The sequence below is a fragment of the Ruditapes philippinarum genome, unplaced genomic scaffold, assembly GCF_026571515.1.
Source record: "Ruditapes philippinarum isolate M1 unplaced genomic scaffold, ASM2657151v2 ctg6110_1_1_1_1, whole genome shotgun sequence".
In the NCBI taxonomy this organism is placed as follows: Eukaryota; Metazoa; Mollusca; class Bivalvia; order Venerida; family Veneridae; genus Ruditapes; species Ruditapes philippinarum.
This window is the reverse complement of record NW_026861882.1, coordinates 94,674-114,475: the sequence shown is the minus strand read 5'-3', so window position 1 is coordinate 114,475 and position 19,802 is coordinate 94,674. Positions and strand designations below refer to the sequence as shown.

The 19,802-nt window shown below is 31.4% G+C and overlaps 1 protein-coding gene across 1 annotated transcript; it reads right to left on the bottom strand.

Annotated features, from left to right (window-relative positions):
* Positions 1 to 1,434: 1,434 nt before the first annotated feature.
* LOC132717233 (multiple epidermal growth factor-like domains protein 10) lies at positions 1,435 to 17,862 on the bottom strand. The gene is made up of 8 exons (XM_060700665.1): positions 17,727 to 17,862; positions 7,842 to 7,896; positions 6,031 to 7,692; positions 5,490 to 5,613; positions 4,500 to 4,546; positions 3,115 to 3,180; positions 2,591 to 2,650; positions 1,435 to 2,435 (listed from the first exon to the last, which is right to left on the bottom strand). Exons 3-8 carry the CDS (start codon positions 7,259 to 7,261, stop codon positions 2,386 to 2,388), a joined length of 1,578 nt encoding a protein of 525 aa, XP_060556648.1. The 5' UTR covers positions 7,262 to 7,692; positions 7,842 to 7,896; positions 17,727 to 17,862; the 3' UTR covers positions 1,435 to 2,385.
* Positions 17,863 to 19,802: the final 1,940 nt, after the last annotated feature.

Here is a 19,802-nt window from a genome sequence, read left to right as displayed (position 1 = left end):
TAAAAACTTCACTCATATATAAGGTGCCAGATCTTTCTTAAAGATTTATACACCATAATTGCTGTGTGGTATTTCAATCTGAAATTGAATTTCAGCCATTTAATATTATTAAAAAGAGCTAACGTTGGTGAACGTATCGGTCTATCAAGTATAATTTTTGCAGCTCTTTTTTGAATTGAGTTTACTTTATAGATGTATGAGTATGTGTCCTTTCCCTATACCATACAACAATAATCAAGCACAGGAAGGATGTACGCGTTGTAATATATCTTTTTTATTTCGTCAGTAAGCTCAAAAATGATATGTTTGAAGAGGGCAATTATTTTTGTATTTAGTTCTTTGCAAACAGAGTCAATTTGATAATGCCAGTATAATGTATTATCTACATAAATGCCCAATCACTTTTGAACTGTAACATTTTCAAGAGTTGTATCATTTACTTTCAGTAGGAGAGGATTACATTTCTTCACCTTTTTTGAAGAACCAATTACCATGCATATGTTTTTATGGGATGCAAAGACATTTTGATGCACAAAAATTTAATACCTTGAGTGATTGTATTTCTTTTATATATTATTTCTTTGCATTTCGGTATTTTCATTGTATATTTAAACAATTATGTTTTTGTCAACACACTCCTTATGTATGTGATAATATTTGTAAGTTTTTTTGACTTGGTTGCCATTTTAACTTTGTTATATACAAATTTCTAACTTAATTGTAAATACATAAATAAATAAATAAATAAGCATAGATTTTGTCCTTTGTTATCTGATTAAAAACACCGATACATAGTTTGTTTTTATGTAAACTACTTAAAAATATGACTCAATGGAAAAGATAAATGTGATCGCTATAATATTCACGACCACTTAAGCTAATACTTGGTAACACTCGACAGTTCCTCTTTTGCGACACTTGTCGTAATTATGAAACTTGTTTTAAATACACTTGTTAGGATAGAAAGGTCATGAAATTAAGTAGAGTTTTCTTTATTTCATAAATATATCACTTGCACTCTCACCGCTGTAAGTTCGAATCCCACCGGAGACTTTGGAATTTTTCATGTTAGGAAGCTAATCGGCTAGCTTACGAAACCTTGGTGGTTTTACTAAAATGCGGGCCCTTGTCTAAACTTAAGATTCAAGATTCAACATTCAAATATTTTATTTGGTAACGTAATGATGTCGTTTCTTACCACAAAGACACATACAGAAGATGATACAATAAAACTTGTCAACATTACACAATTTTACAGACACTTATAGTAACAGAAATTATTATAAATATTGCCAAATACTCGTGAGAGACAAAAAGGAAGACAGAAAACAAGGAGGATGAACGAATATACCGAATTTTATATATTATTTGACTTACAAATCACTACAAAAATAGCTCAAATGTTACACGAAATTAATAAAATATAACAAGGTCAATTTGCATATTACTTTAATTCAAAACGGTAGATACTATAATAATCTTATTAAGACAACATACTTTCTATACCTTGACATATTTTAAAGGTTCCATATATAAGATTACATTATTCAATTTGCATGTTGCTGTTGGTACTCTTCATTACAATATTACAATGTTTACGAAGTTACCGGATCGAACTCACACATCTTACAATATTCTTTTAACATAGACTGAAGAAAGTTTAACATTCATACAAAATAAAACGAATGATTTCAAAAATATTTATCAAAGTTTAATATAATAATTTAGTTCAATATTTTTCTCAGATTATTTTTATAAACATGCAAAGTTTTTTTTATATATCACATAATGAGAGGGGTCGTGTTCATTAATTCATCAAAATTTATTATATCTGGATTTCTTTTTAAATAAATTTCAGAGATTTATTTTTTTCTATCCGTATTAAGATTTGGGCATTCTAATAGAAAATGCAATTCGTCGCCTATGTTTTGATTGAAGAGGGTGCATTTTCTGTGTTCTAAAGGTATCCTATGCCAATTTCCAGTTTGGACCGGTAGTTTATGATTTCTAGTTCTGAATTTGATCATATATTTAAAATATTTGGTAGGTGTTTCACTAAGGTATTTCTCAATTTCAAGTTTTCTTTATAGACATCTGTTTTATGGAACTGTTCTGCCTTCAAATGTGCGGACATCAAAATATCAACATGCAGTCAAATGTTTTAAATGCTTTTTAAGAAAGTATTTACAATAGTGTTTAACACATACAATATTAGACAGATATTCAGAACTATACAATAAAGAATGCCTTTGTGTTTGATATTATGTCGACTCGTCTATTGTTAATCATTTAAATTGTTACTCTGTTCTCTGTCTGACTCTTTTAAAACAGTTCATTGTTGTTGATGATCATTTACCTCCGCGTGTGCTTACTGTTATACGTCCATCAATGATATCGAGTGTCTTGACGAATTTCTCCATATTCATGCTCAGATACTTGTAAAAACGAAAAGAAAAGAAAAATATTTCAGAATTATGAAACCAACTAAAATGTAGACTAAAAGTTTATATAATATAAACAGTTTATATGTTGATACTAAATTACTAAGGTATTTACAATACGATGACCTGAACAATTAACTCACAATTACCTTGAACTATTCCAAGATCCTCATAGTCAGGTGACTTTAACACAGGATCGCTCTTTGTTGCTGAAAAATAAACCTCTCAATATACTGATATTCTTGTAATATATCAATGCAACTTTACAGTTATTGACTACATAAAGGATTAAAAATAAATGTGATTGAAATATACAAGGTACGCTTTGGATACATGCTGCTGATTATTTTAACAAAAACAACAAGACCAACAACAAAAACAACTTAAAATGCCCGTACATTTATCTTGCGTGCGATTAAAGGACTTGCACAACATTTTTACTTCAGAACAATCAGGTATGCGATGAAGCATGAATGTACATCTTCATTGAAATATTCAAAATGCCAAATACTAAATATTATCAAGGTAAACCCTTAAACATATTCAAGGTATGTTATGATACTATAGATACGAAAGAAATTGTTAGTAATTACATATACGATTATTTTAGATAAAATGCACAGAAAGATCTAAGAAGCCAATTGAAAGTCTAGAAAACAGCAACAAGAAATACCTTGTTCAATTCCATGCTTGCTTGCACTGCCGGGATGTGCTGAATTTCCACATTCCATTTCAATGCCTGAAAATATTTGAACAATTATGTTACTATTTTATCTAAATTATAACGACTGAAAATATTTGAATAATTATGATACTATTTATCTAAATTATTACGCTTTAAACTCAGTGGTAGGAACATATTATTCCCTGCGGTCTGGAGACCGCAGGGTATTGGTACGCGTTTAACTTTTGAGGCATGGATGAGCACGTGACCTGTTTTCGGTACATGGAGGAGCATGTGATCTGTTAACCGTATATGATTGGTTAATTGACCTTTTTGAAAATCTAGCTAAATACCGTTTGCCGGTACGATACGGATTTACCTGTACGGAATTAGTAAGACCAATATTTCTAATTTTCTATAATTATTTTACCGTTTAAGGTGGAAAAACTTGAATGATAAGATATACTATGCTCAAATTTGATTTTTATAAATATTAATAATTGCTAAACAGTCTCTTTGCATGCATAAAATTAACATGTTTTGAATTCATTTAAAGTAGATATGTTATTTTTTGAACTCTACACAGTATAGGTGGTCACAATATGGTTATATAGTGTCATTAAAAAAAGCTGGCAGTTTTTTTAAAGAAAAGGCCAACTTTACTTGACCCATAATAGGGAATGCAGCTTTCCACACATAGTTTATTCATTATTTTATTCAAATTAAACATATTCAGGAAGTATTTCAAGGATTTCAATACCTTTCTAAGAAAATAATATTTTACCCAAAGATGAGCATAGTATATCTTCAATATCTATCTCAAATTTTACAAACAATAAATTGTTTATACTGAAAATCTACAAAATTAAAATATTTGTAGTGGCATCAGCTATAATAAATGGAGATATTTTCTGCGTAAACTTGTGTGTTTTCTTTATTTATTTTTTGCTCGGAATTATTCATAAAATGGTAGGCCTATTTAATCATTTTCTTAAAAAGAAATAATTGTTTTATGTTCGACCTTCTCCGGTCTTCAACGGTCACCAGTTTCCAAAGACGTTCTTCAATAGTGATCGTTTATTCAACTATATCCCTGATACAAACGTTTATTTATCCCCCCAAATAATGTTGAAAATAGTTAAATGAAATATCTTTATATCATTAAAATGTTCACCGCAGGAAACCATTTTACTTGTGATTCAGATTGGAAGTCATTTAATTAAGAACTGACCGTGCAAATGGAGATGCGGACTCTAAAATAATTGACATTAGTGCAAGAACTTGTTTCGCAATCGATTTTAAATAGATATGATAAAAATTGATATGAAGAACATAAAATTCTTAATGAAAAAAAATCATCCATCAGTAAAAAATAAGAACTAGTATATATTTACCTGAGTTTTCATAAACAGGTCCTTTTGCCTTGTAAGTATCATTGACCCTGTTATAAAAATGAAATATTGGACTTATTTGTTTAAGATCATTTGACTTGTCATTTATAAATACAACATTTATTCAGTACTCAAAAACTGTTGTAAAAGATTTATGTTGACAAGAAAATGGATACAAGTGATTCTAAATACGCGGAAGTAAAAAGCTGATAAAAATATAATGATGTGTTGCCTTTTAACATCGTATTTTGAAAGAACCATAAACAGGCTTTTTAGGATGATCTCACTCCTACAAATGTATTTTAAATTTGATAGTACTCTTAAGTTAAAATTGTTCAAGTTAAATCTTTAATTGTTTAAGAGAAATGTAACTTAGCAAAAAAGTTAATCAAGAAATTCAGAGATAAAAAGTTGGGGAGGGGGTATTACTAAGAAAAAACAATAGAATTACATGTCCTTTAGAAATGCATTCCAATTTAAAAATGCAACAAGTTTGACAGTTTTTCAAAAAGTGACCTTAGAAAAAAAAACAGTAAAAAGTACATAACTTTGGAAATATCAATTTTGGGATTATCTGCCCTGTCACATGTAAAACAAGTCTGAAGTTTTAAAGTGTCTGCGAAAATAGTGCTTCGCAAAAAAGGTTAATCAGGGATAAAATCAGGGCTAAAAAGTTGAAAAAGAGACATAACTTTGCAAAAAGAATAGAAATGACTTTTGAAATTGTGTTCATTCATCATGTTCATGACAAAAAAATGTATACCAAGTTCGAACTAGTTACTAGGTTTAACAGTTTCCGACGGCGAAATTAACGAGAGGGTCATGACAATAGTTACACTTCTTTCTTCATTTTTTTGAAAAGTTGAACTCAAAAGGCGGAAAGTTTTTAGAATTTTGACATAATTCATATATTGTACAGTATTTTTGCAACTTTCATGTTCTTTAAGTTCTATCTTGGACTTTAATTCAGTTGAATGTATTAACAATCTTTACCTTTTCCGATATTTCCGGAGAATCAACGTAACCACAAATATGATGTTAACAACTACTGACACAGCAAAAAATGTTCCAAATGAAATAGCAGCTGTATTTACTGACTGCTCTGAGGAACTTGAGTCTAAAAAAAACAGCGATAAACAACACAATTATCTTACCTTAGAAATAAAAGAGTGCTACATGGGTATACTTTAAGACATATTAAAAAAGTAAGTACATAAGTATATCACTATAAATTCATCAATACATAAAATTTAATCAAATGTCTTGCTTTTAATTGGCTTTCACATATTGTATTTTTATTCTGTACATAAACACGGGTATAATTGTTGTCGCAGGCACTTAAATTATTTTTATCATTAAAATCATAATCGTTAACATTATTTTTATCATCATTTGCAGCGGAAACAGCAACATCATCATCATTCCAAATATACAGAGGAGACATAATATGACATTACCACATAGCATAGCTAAAAATGAAAAGCATATATATCACGAATGGTGAAAAAAACGAGCTGTTTTGAATAAATCTTGCCTGATGTCAGAGGGCAAATGTGGTCATTCTTTACTTTCATTTTGCATCCTTTTGTACATTTGCCGTTGTCTTGCTCACAAAGTGTATCGCTGCAATAAACAGAACATTTCTCAGAACACTGTAAACCATGGAAACCATCTACGCATCCATATAGACACTTTCCATTACTTTGCTGACATATACTTCCATTCGCTGTTGTCTGAGTCTTGCATGTAGAGGCACATGCACAATTGCAACTTTCACCATAAAAGTTACTTTTACAACCGTCACAAAGACCTGATTCGATATGACAGGATTTTAGACAGTTCCGTGGACATTGTTTGTCACATTGGTCATTGAAGTATCCATACTTGCATTGTTTACACCTAGTATCTGACAAACATGTGATACATTTGTTATTATTTATACAACATCTGTCGCCAGAATAATTGTTTAAACAGCCATCAGAGCACGTTCCTGTATCTCTGTCACATACACCGTTCAAACAATTAGACGGACATCTCTCAGAGCAAAGTGAACCATAGAAACCAGGACGACATCTATCACATTTCTCTCCATCAAAGTTGACACGACAGCTTATACATTTACCGGAGTCTTTTAAGCAGCCTTTCTCGTCACAGTTATTTGGACAGTCGCGTTGGCATGTATCACCATATTTGCCAGGAATGCACTGATAGCATTGTTCTTCTATAAAGTTATCAAAACATCCATATGAGCATTCACCATTGCTTTTCTCACATTGCTGATTTTTACAGCCGACAGAACAAGATATGTTACAGTATTGTCCATACCAGCCTATTAAACAGACGTCACATTTATCACCAACGATCGTGTCTATAGCGCATCCGTCTGTACAATATCCGTAATCTTTTTCACATACGTTACCTTTACACCCTGCAGGACATTGTTGATCGCAAAAATGTCCATATTTCCCGTTTTTGCATTTATCACATCTTACTCCAGCAAAATTAGGAGAACAATCACAGTTACCAGTTAGTATATTGCAAGTGTTTGACATACAACCACCTGAACAACTGTTGTCGCATGTCGTTCCATAAAGACCACTTTTACAAAGCGAGCAACTGTTATAGGACGAACAGCGTGCACAGTTATCTCGACATTTGTATGTACAGTCGTTCAACAAAGGAGGGTTATTGTTGTCGTTCTGGTAACCTTTATAAAACCCATCCTTACATGGTCCACAATTATATTCGATGTACACGTGACACATTTACCTGGACATAAACTATTACATTTCATTACTGGTATCGTAATATCCGTCCCTGCATGATGCACATTGACCATTATCGCAATTGCAATTTTCAGGACAGTTACGAATACTGCAATCATTTTGACCAACGGCGTTGTCATATCCCTCCTTGCATGATATACACGTGGTTCCTGATGTGCATGCTCGACATCCGGGTAAACATTGTGATGTGCAGTCTCTAGCTGAGCCGGGGTAATATCCATCATAACATTTATTACACGTATCTATATTATCACGGCATTGTGTACAATTGTGTGTACATTTCTCCTCACAGCGAGCACCTCTATAACCATCAATACAGCCTCGAGTACATTCGTTATTAAACCATGGTCCTGGTCCACATTGTCTATCTATGCAGCATGCACAATCTACAATACATTGTTTATCTACCCCTATAATGGAAAAAAAGAATATTTCAGTAATTCTACCAACACTTTTTTGTGCTTCATGTATGTTTATTTCTTTTAACGTGAATTATGATTTCAATTAACAAAGATAAATATCACATAAATATCTGTAGTACCAATGTAAATTTAGTTACCTCCTTCTACCTGGTTGTTGCTATTATTTAACCATATACACAATACAAGCAATATCTGAAATATATAATGTAATTTCACTTATAATACATGTGCAATACTTATTTTCTTTGCTTGGTTAAACCATACATATTCATAATTAATTATAAAAGTATTATTTGAATTGAAACTAGTGTGCTTTTGTCACAATCTTTTAAACATTTACCAAAATTCAATATGTCTGTAAATGCTTTTACATAGAAGATTAGAAACTACCTATATTGACTTTTGATTTGACAACTCTTTCATACAGACTATTCAATAATACAATAGGGTAGATAGCTTCAATTTTTTCTCTAAACAATCTTTTCTTTCAGTTTGAATTTTATGTAAAGTATTAAATTATTTAGTTTCTTGTAGCTTATTTGAACTGATCTACAGGTCGCTTCATAGAACTAACCAGTAATGATGGAGGATGTGAAAACATAATTATGATCCAAGTGGAGTTTGTACCTACGACCCCTGGGTTGAGGGGCAATCACATTAACCACTGATCATCCATCGCACGCTTCTGTCTAGATGTCTTTAACCTTAGTTTTTATCATTTTATTATCGAACTGTTTATTTGTAATAAAGGCTTATAAACTATTGAAAGATTAGTTCATTGAACATATAATCTTGTTATGAAACATGTGTCTAGGGATACTCATTTACATAATTAATAATTTGTTGAAATTTCTAGAATTTTGATATTAGTATATCGTTTTTACAAATGAACAAAAAACTTTAAGTAAAACATAATTAAAAATTGTACATCGTCAATTTGAATCAATGAAATAAAAGCAACAATTCTGATCAAGGATAATATGTAAGATAAAATATTGAATAAATAAAGGCATATTAATAAAATAACTAACAGAGTATTGATTTTATGAGCTCTAAATTTGAAGGGATAACATGTAGGTACGTCAAATATTAACCAAAGGATAGACGATGTTAATTAATGTACATTTCCAAAGGAATTTCCTAGGGAAATTTGATCCTGTGACATTGTAAATTAAATGACAGCATGACGCAAAAAAGAAGAAAGTACATGCCTACCGGATCATTAAATGCATAAATGTTTATTTTAACTACATAAAATGTAAAATCATTTTGTTCTGACTTAAGCTGACTTGTTTAAGACCTCTTTTCTAAAAATATCATCCTCTATGCATTTGTAGGTTTATACACATCTGCGGATAATTCTAAATTCAAAATTATACCATTACACGTTTAAATGTTGAATACTGCTTAAGCCGGTGCTTGCGGGCATGGACTGTATATTGCTCTTTCAAGTACTGTTCATGAACAGGCTCAATCAAACCGAGCCTGCAACATTATTTTGCCGTTTTGAACTTTCTTTAAGGATTCTATTTCTCTCTAATTTATTCGTAAAACAGCCTTTCACTTCTTCTTCCATTTAAGACAGTATCATACTTCCAGACCTTCCTTGATAAACGTCATCAATACTTTCATTTGAAATTCTTTCTCTAAGCAAAATCTTTGAACATTTTCCCATGGCATGAAAACTCTCCAAAAAAATCTTTTCATAATAAATCAGCAAATAATGTTACATATTTCACTATTTGCATTGCTAAAATCTGTAACGACATCTAGTTAAAAGTGAAGAGAACTTAAATACGTTTACAGTTCAATTCACAATTCAGGGTATTGTATTGTTCAAATGGCGGGGCAGTAAGAATTTCTTAGCAACATATCGGCTATTTCCGTCAGTCTTCGGATAAGCTCTAATTAATAATAATCAGCTAGGTGTGTCGAGGTTTAATGGGGTCATACTAAATACTGCATAGTCCGACATAGACCGACAAAGAGCAATAAATACTGCAAAGTGGCTGGTTCTATTAATGTGGATGTTCGTGCCTATAATAACGCAGAGAGGGGCAACTGAGGTCCACCAGCTAAGCTGGAAAGTCGCAATGTGACCTTACTGTGTTGGTGTGACGTAAAATTCAAGAAACATCTATTTGTATCAGACTGCTAATACGAGATTTATACACGGCAGAGTAGGGCCGGAAGTTGATAATCTGCCCACAAAAAGAATAATGACCCCGAGGGCTTCAGCCCGAGGGTATTATTCATTTCACGGTCGATTATCACTTTCTGTATTAATGTCTTTAATACACTTGGAAGATATAATAGTAACATTTTTCTGAAATAAAAACTACTTTGAAATTTCTTTCGTTGAAATTCCTGTCTGCATTTCTACTGTACAGTACAGAACAGTAACTTTTACAGAGTTGTTTACTTTTGTATGTTCAAAGTACACGACTGTAGAATCTAGAAGCAAGTTTTTTTTCAGTTTTTTTTCGGAATGAATTTGTCGTATTTTTTTAAATTTCAAAAGTAATAAAACTGTGTGTGTACGAAATACGCTTCAGCTATCATAATAAAATCAAGCGATTCATGCTTAAAACCTACTTTCACTTTTACACTTAACTGACGTAAAATGTGACATTGTTTCAGTTTGTGCACGTGCACGTGTTCAGTGGGTTGATAACTAGTTCTCGGCCCCGGGCCGCAAACTCATAATAGTTCACGTGACACTCATAATCAGTTGAAATCACAGGCGATTTTGTTACTATATACAGTGTCAAGTGTACTAATATTGTATACCGGTATATTGCTGTAAGTACTAGCATTCTGCAATCTGAATGACAACTTGATTATTTTTACAGAAGTCACATATATGATCTTTAAAGGCACATTCAATATGTTCGCTGAGTTCAAATCAGTCGTACTGTATAAAATCTATATAGGAATTCCTGATGGGGTAAATTACTACTTGATGTCTCACAAATAAGACTTAGTTGCGTTAATATATCGAGGGGTGAAAGCGAAAAGGTTCTAACTCACTGTTTTTTACAAAATTCACTTTTTTTATATATTTGTAACATAAAAACCCATATACATCTTATGTCAAAATATATAAGATTTAGTTTACTTATAAAAGGGTGAAATGAAAAATTGTCGAAAGGTTCTAAGTGATATTAACCTTTTTTTAAAAAGCGAAAAGGTTCTAACTGCAAATGGCAGTTAGAACCTTTTCGCATTCATTGAGTATAAAATGTACAAGATTAAATAAAAACAACTCAAACTGCATTAAAATAAGTGAAATCAAAGCAATTTGAAAGCTAAACCTTTTATTGTATATTATTAAATAATATCACATAAGAAATTCATTAGTTTCAGAGTAGATTTTGGAAGAAAACTTAAGTACTTAAAACTGTTTCGCAGTTAACTCCACTCATGAAATTATCGATTTTTTAAAAGGGAAACAGTTCTAAGTGTACATGGCCAGTAATGATCATGCACTATCTTAAAGGGTTTTAAGTGCCTGTGAAAAATTGTGTGATGATATTAAAGGTAGGGCTATAGATGACGGTAAGAAATCTGATAATGTTACTGAAAGTGGTGCTTAAGCTGGTTGTAATTAATCCAGGGACATAATTGAAGAAAATTTAAGCTTTAAGCTGTGGTCTCACACCCTGGCAGAGCCCTGGTAGACGTCCGAGGATGATCCAGGAACAACCGGGATACATTCATAACTTTGCCTGCAACGTCCGGGATGATCCGGAACATTCGGCATTCGACCCCGGATGGAATGAAATATTTAATATCACCGGGGTGATCAGGGAAGGTGGGAAGGTGAATGAAAGTGGAGCTATGTGTGCCTCTGAGATATTAGGTAACGTGAATGAAAGTGGAGCTATGTATGCCTCTGAGATATTAAGTAACGCGAATGAAAGTGGAGCTATGTGTGCCTCTGAAATATTAAGTAACGTGAATGAAAGTGGAGCTATGTATGCCTCTGAGATATTAAGTAACTTGAATGAAAGTTGAGCTATGTGTGCATCTGAGATATTAAGTAACGTGAATGAAAGTGGAGCTATGTGTGCCTCTGAGATATTAAGTAACGCGAATGAAAGTGGAGCTATGTGTGCCTCTGAGATATTAAATAAGGTGAATGTGAGTGGAGCTATGTGTGCCTCTGAGATATTAAGTAACGTGAATAAAAGTGGAGCTATGTGTGCCTCTGAGATATTAAATAAGGTGAATGAAAGTGGAGCTATGTGTGCCTCTGAGATATTAAGTAACGTGAATAAAAGTGGAGCTGTGTGTACCTCTGAAATATTAAGTAACGTGAATAAAAGTGGAGCTATTTGTGCCTCTGAGATATTAAGTAACGTGAATGAAAGTGGAGCTATGTGTGCCTCTGAGATATTAAGTAACGTGAATGAAAGTGGAGCTATGTGTGCCTCTGAGATATTAAAAAATGTTAATGTAGGTGGAGCTATGTGTGCCTCTGAGATATTAAGTAGCGTGAATGAAAGTGGAGCTATGTGTGCCTCTGGGATATTAAGTAACGTGAATGAAAGTGGAGCTATGTGTGCCTCTGAGATGTTAAGCAACGTGAATGAAAGTGTAGCTATGTGTGCTCTGAGATATTAAGTAACGTGAATGAAAGTGGAGCTATGTGTGCCTCTGAGATATTAAGTAAGGTGAATGAAAATGGAGCTATGTGTGCCTCTGAAATATTAAGTAACGTGAATGAAAGTGGAGCTATGTGTGCCTCTGAGATATTAAATAACATGAATGAAAGTAGAGCTATGTGTGCCTCTGAAATATTAAGTAACGTGAATGAAAGTGGAGCTATGTGTGCCTCTGAAATATTAAGTAACGTGAATGAAAGTGGAGCTATGTGTGCCTTCTGAGATATTAAAAAATGTTAATGAAGGTGGAGCTATGGGTGACTTTGATGTATAAACAATGTAAAAGAAAGTATAGTTATGGGTCACACTTATGCTAATGAATGTGGCCTTTGGGGCTTGGCCTTGAGACATATCATCTCTTCTTTGTATTGTTGCTACATGGAGGTGTCTCAAGTGTGTTACCCATATAATAAAAAAAACATGTGCAAGTAATATGTCATGCAGAATTTGTAAAATATATTTTCAGTTCAAATATATTCTGGGACTGTTTGTGAAACTGTTTATTGCAAAGATATTATTGCACTTTGAATGAAGTTTCAGACAAGTCCAACAAGTTTTTCAGAGAATATTGTTCACTATTATATGATTTAGAAATAGCTGTAATCTCATTGGTTCAAACAGTGGTAATCAAAATCATATTCACTGGCTGAATCGGATTTTCCCTATCTAAATTAGAATCAGACTCATATCCTAAATAAACCTCAACATGGGTATGCCAGATACGTTGCGTCATTTGAGCGCATTTTATTTATGAACAGCATTAAAGTGTCATTTTGGCGCATTTTAGAATGAAACTATGGGCTAAGGATGACCTCATTAAGCCGCTTATAATATTTAAATTGTTTAAAAATAAATGCATAATTTATTGTTAGAAAATAGTTGTGGATGAAATGACATTAATTTCCATGAATAAATATCTTATTGAAGGTAACCATTTTAAATATGAAAGAATATGAATGTAACTGTTTTATTTTGAATATTAAAGAATATGACAGAAAATGCAAGAAAACAAGAGCTGTCACAGGAGACAGCGAAGCTCGACCCATCAAATACTGGATGCAGTAAGGAAGACGAAACTATGAAAGAAAACTCAATTATGATATAAATATATTTTTGTATCAGTATCAAGAAAGCAGTCAAATGTTCTATATTTTACACAACATAATGATCTTGTCAATAAACTTAATGTTACTTTAATGGAAAGACAGCAATTTGAAATCTGAAGTCAATTCTTTCAAAAACAAAAATGATAAAAGCAAAAAGAATTTAAAGTAAATTATAAGTTCAAAGTGGAAACAACTCTTGAAATAAGAAGCTAGAGTTATGAACCTTGTCATGCATGATGTGACTAATGACAAAGAACAATAATTTATCTTAAGTCTAGAGTAGACACCATTTATAACAACAAAGATAATACTACAAAAATCAATTTACAAATGAATTTCAAAAATTAAATGGGGATAATTCTGGGAATACAGGAGCTTGCATTTTATAACTCTTATCCATATGAGAAGAAGTTATAGTAAAAAAAACATTTGTTAACATAAATTCAAAGCTCAAGGGGGAATAATACTTGAAGTAGTAACGCCAGAGTTATGTACCATGTCACACAACTTGTAATGATCAAGAAATAATATCGATCTTAGCGGTGTTTATTGGCTATTTAACACCGGTTTGGAGTTTTGATGCATAGGAATTGACCACGAAGGCCGAAGAACATATATTTGAAGTTTGAAGTTGATACCTTAAGTATTTTACTGCACCAAAACTTTAAAACTGAAATCTGGACGCGGATGCCAGTGCAAGGACAGCTCTCCATATACTTTGTATAGTTCAGCTAAAAATGATTATCAAATTAATTGGCATTTGTTTTTTGTTTTTCAGGTGTAATTAATGCCCATCATGTTCTTTCAAAGTTGTGTACACTATCAATTATGACCTTTATTTATGTTTCTAATTTAAACACAGCCAAACTTAAAATTTCATGAACTTGAAAGTGGAGTAAGAGAATATCTCACACCTAAAATATGAAATCAATATAAAAAGTAAATGCTAAACAGTCCTATCTGGCAATTTATACTCCATCTCTTACTGAATAATTAGAAATGCCAAAATGTTGCTCTATCTTAAATTAAATAAGAAAAAAGACATGCTTTTGTCTATCAAAATGTCACTTGGAACCTTTTCGCTTTTAACATAAAAATCAAAATATGAGAAATTTTAAGTGCGAAACAGTTCTAAGTTATATTTGATTAAATATCTTGTTTGCCAAGTCTTTCGTAGAATTTTTATTATCATTGACATGTTTCTTTAACTTTTTTATGTGTAAAATCAAAGTGTTGTGGAATTTTGCTCTTTTACAAACATTTGAGACAGTTTTTTGCTTATCCTGTAAAATTTTGGAAAATGCACTTAGAACCTTTTCACTTTCACCCCTCGATATGTTTGTCAAAAAATTATGTGATTTAATATTTTTAAACAAAGTTGAACTTCATCAAGGTACATATGTATTCTATTCATCAATGCCGCAAGTATTTGATAACTTCAAATGAAGCCAAAGATATATTTAGTAGTCATCATGTATTGTGATTTCAATCACAGACACTGGGCTTGTAGGCCTTAGCCTTTTCCGCCCCTGAATATTAAACAATTTGTGTATAAGAGCTAGTGTTAAATGCTTAACTGTTTGCACATATTAGTTTAACACCTTCTTGTGTCTAACACGGTTACATGTTTGAACAGAATTTCATATCGTTTATATCAGTCAATATTTAACACACGCTTCATTTTTTTTCTGAAATACCAAGCTTCGAAATGTAAACATGGATTTCAAGCATTTATGTTATTGCATGCCATTCTTTTCTGGTGTTAATCAGTAGAGGTACATATTCTTTTAATAAATAAAAACATGCATATGTTAGTACTATCCAATCTACCTTTCTTTCAAACAACATTTTCCACAACGTGTCGTTTTGGAAATCATAACGAATTAGCTAGCTCACAGGAAAACACAAAACTTGGTAGTAACCAGTGCCGAATGAAAACATACGGCATCAACATCTCTCACACGTGCCAATGATCTATATTGTCGAGAGCGGATTCAAGGTAATCAAAATAAAATATATTCCGATTTTTATTTACAGGAAGTGCTTAAATATCCTTTATATGTAACTATGCTGAGCGCTAAGCAACTGCGATATTTACGTGATTATTAGATTGCCTGGATGAAATTCATGTGATGAGAAAAAGATGCGCTTGTTTTATTTTGTATAGAATTTTGGCCGGAACTCGGCATGAAATGAATGCCGTATCCTTACACATTACAGGAAAGAGTACGTTGTTATATTTATGAAATTATGATACTTTAGGGAGTTTTTGTTAACGTTGTCAATATAGCGGAAAACAATTTTATGTTTAAGACCGGTAGTAGTATGCTACATTATTCTGACATAAATTTAACAGGGGTGTGTACAAGAGCGGAACAAGTAGGGAAGTCTCTCACATAACTCCAAGTGTCTATGATTTAAATGATATTTTATAATTAATGATATTAACATTGAGTAAATTGCATGCTGTTGAACTTAAATCTTCTAGTTCATACAACAAGATGCTTCAATATTTTTTTTACATTTTTAATTGGTCAGAACGAAAATACAAGCGTTTTTCATGTAAGATTTATTTGTTATTTTACTCAATCAAAGATTTCGACAGCAGTAAAAATAATTAATTATATATTTGTTATATACATTTATTTTAAAGAACCTGAATATTGAATCTTGAAAAATATTTGAAGAATACTATTCCGCTGATTATGAAAACATTATTATAAAAAATAAACTTATATTTCATATCATTATCTTAAAGTGACATTATGCCCATCCAAATGTATAAATAAGTGTACATGTGGAAGTCAAAATAAGTTTTCATTTTGCCATTATTCCTTTCGGTATAAACAATTATTTCACATTTACAAGGGATCCAAACAATTTTGTTGGTAAGTATCTATTAGAATTTACCAGTAACGTTCAGTTCATTAAACGTGGGGCCAGTCTTTTTATATTTTAGGCAGATTTTAATTTTATCCAAAACATTTTCCAATATGAACTGTTTGTCAATCAACATTTTAAAAGTCAATATTTTGAAATATATAATCAGTTAAGTTCAACTTGAAAATAAGAGCATAATGTTAACTATTATTAAATATTGTCAAATTCCAGTAAATGGATAAGTAGCACTAAGAAGGAAGACAACAAGTAAATACGGAAGCATACAGGGGACATTCGATTTTTGTCCTATCTCGTGGCGTTAGATATGACTCAGAAAAAAACAAAATATTCAATATTCAAAGTGAGCATCAATAAGTTGTAAATCATTCTTACATTCCAAGTTTATCTTAAAAATATGGATCATATAATGTCTAACTTGATTTGTTACTAAGTAAATATTGCAGTACAGATCCTTAGTACAAAGTTTCAGAGCCATTATGTTTGACCGTGGTTGATATAATGTCTAACTTGATTTGTTACTAAGTAAATATTGCAGTACAGATCCTTAGTACAAAGTTTCAGAGCCATTATGTTTGACCGTGGTTGAATAATTCAAAATAACTGAACCATTCATGAGTATGTTAATCAGAAAATGGCAACGTTTATAATTATATTATTTGTAAATTAAAACACATTTAAAAAAATCTATGTTAAGAGAAAACTCTTCAATATTTTTTTTGGAATTATAGTGTAAACATACTATGTTATTTTATGCACTTCATAAGTCTTTATTAATTTAAATGAATTTGATTTGTGAAAATTCTGATCAATATAAAATATAAGAGTGATATAACATAAACAGAAGCTCGGATATACAGTAGTTGCCTTAATCAACAGGCAAATCTGGTTTTACACACCTGTAAGATCGTTGACATTTATCATGGTGAAGGTTCGAGTCCATTACAAGACCAACATTTTACATCTCAACAACATATCACCTCCCTTGGATCAGATTTTCATTTACGTTAAAGTTGCACTTATTATTGACATAATGATAACAGAACTATTCTAAAGGGTTTAAATTATATATTTAATTGGTAGGATAGCTAATAAGAAATTGATAAATAAAAGATTTGATTTGTGATATAGATGGAATAGACTTTAAACTAATTAAAATATTTGAGATTTTGTGTAGGAAATAATACTAACTTGTCACAGTACAGTCTCTACAAATACATTAAATTGAATTGTAATGATTTATGTACCGTATGAAAATATGTCATTTACGGCAGAAAAAAAGTATGTCGAATGCAAACGAATCATTTAAAAGGATATATGAAAAGTTAAATTTTTCAATGTACCTACGTACCAAATTTGAACTCCACTTCATTGTTCCAAAATAAAGATATAGGTATTATTTATCCCAAAAATTGCTAACGGAACATTCAATATAACCTCAATCGTTGAAAAAACAACAACTTATTTTCCCAAGTAGGAAGTTTAAAAATCCGTTCAAGTGTGCGTGTTATATATAAAATAAGAGGTACAAATCATGTCTTATTATCATATCTTAACGATTGAACGATTATATCTAGTATTATGTTACACTGACTAAAATACTTGATGAACTAACATTTATTGAAATGCATCTTACTTAAAGTCTATAAAATCTAGTTTTAATTTTGTAAAAAATATATAAATACTTATATGTGTTTTCTCATCAACAACGAATGGCACATGCAAGAAATAGTTAACACTCTATATATCATAGCACCAAAATATTTTGTTATTTGTTATTTTATCAAAAAATATTCAGATGATATGGCTTGACACGCTTTAAACCTAGAGTATACTGTAATGTCATGAAAGTTTTATAATGTCACTGGCGCGCAATGCAAAAAAGTATGGATATACGGAAGTGTACGGAATTCCGTATACATGTATGATTAATATGGGGGTAATGCGGAAATGTTCGGGATCGTTTATGAATCCGTATTTGACTTATATACGGGAACTTGTTAGTACTGTGTCAATACTGAGATTTATAATCAGTCCGTATATTAATAAAAACGAAATTCAATATTCTTGCAATTGCTGATTTTGTTAAGATTAAGATTAATTCCTGAATAATCCATTTCCTATAAGAGGAAATAAATAATATCATCTATCAATTCTTGTTATCATGTTGTATTTCCTGGATTTATTTACGTGTAAATTGCATACTTATAATATATGGTCCGTGTAAAACATAGATCTTTTACAGCGTCAGTCGCATGCACAGAACAAAATGACAATATGCATTCAAATATCTCTTTATTTATATAAAGATATGCAACGCAATACGGTATTCTAGCTTAGGTAATTTTGGTTCGCTTTTTGCCTATTCATTTCTACTGATTTCTAGTAATTCGAATGTAATAGAGTTGGAAGGGTTTTAAAGTAATGATTTATATCGTCAATTCAGACATCGCAAAGCTAAAAGAAATAGCGATGATATTGTTGTTTATCTCAGGAATTATGTAAATCATTTAAATAGTAAAAATATACATAACACGACTATTTGGTTTACGTTTCATAATTATTTCTTTAATAATACTTTTGACATTTTTTAAGCTGCATTTTATTTATGGGAGAATACTCACCAATTGCAAATTTGATAGACATATATTTATTCAACTGTTTGCAAAATGATAATTTTAGAACATTTTAAGTCAAAAGGCACGGTAATAATCTTAGGTGATTGTAATGCAAAGGCATCGTGAAAACATGACTACATATTATAATCAATTTGTGCCAGACATCGACTCCGATGATTTTTATGTTGATAACACTTGCCAAGATTTTCAATAGATAAGGGGAGTAACTGATATGGTAATAGAATAAAAGACATGAGCAAAGTTACTTCCCTTAAAATGGCAAACGGTCGCTTTGGAAAGATGTTTTTACATTTTTATGATTACAATGGTGATAGCTTGATAGAATATTAATTATTGTGTGAAAAAGATTTTGAAATGAAAAACAATTTTCATGTCTGTAATTTTAAATAATGTAGCGACAATGATGCTTTAAACATTGACATTTTGTGAGACCCAGTAAACGCAAATAGATCCAAAATATTTAATTATGAGTAAATCAATTATAGCGACATTGATACAGAATTATATCTTTCTGTAATAATAGCAAAATTGCCTGTTTTAAATGATATATTAATAAAATGTGATGAAAATAATGTAAACTATGGTGGCTGATTAATGCCATTCATGTTTTCGTTCCGCGATCCTGCCAAGCGAAAACTTGAAAATTAAAAAGTTTAAAAATCGGGGGCGTGAAGCGAAACCATGTGTATTAGCTGAGCGCGTGCAAAAAGTGGATATTTAATTGTAATACAGAGGGGAGGGAACGCGAACTTTTTATTATCATTAGACGCTAATAAGCATGCTGACTT

Bases quoted from the DNA above. Each gene is read 5' to 3' on its own strand.
- LOC132717233 (XM_060700665.1), bottom strand. From the start codon at position 7,261: ATGTGTCACGTGTACATCGAATATAATTGTGGACCATGTAAGGATGGG. The intron at 5,614-6,030 runs GCAAGATTTATT...TGTTTTTTTTAG, and splicing joins CATTTGCCCTCTGACATCAG to ACTCAAGTTCCTCAGAGCAG. The intron at 4,547-5,489 runs GTAAAGATTGTT...TTTTTATAACAG, and splicing joins CTCCGGAAATATCGGAAAAG to GGTCAATGATACTTACAAGG.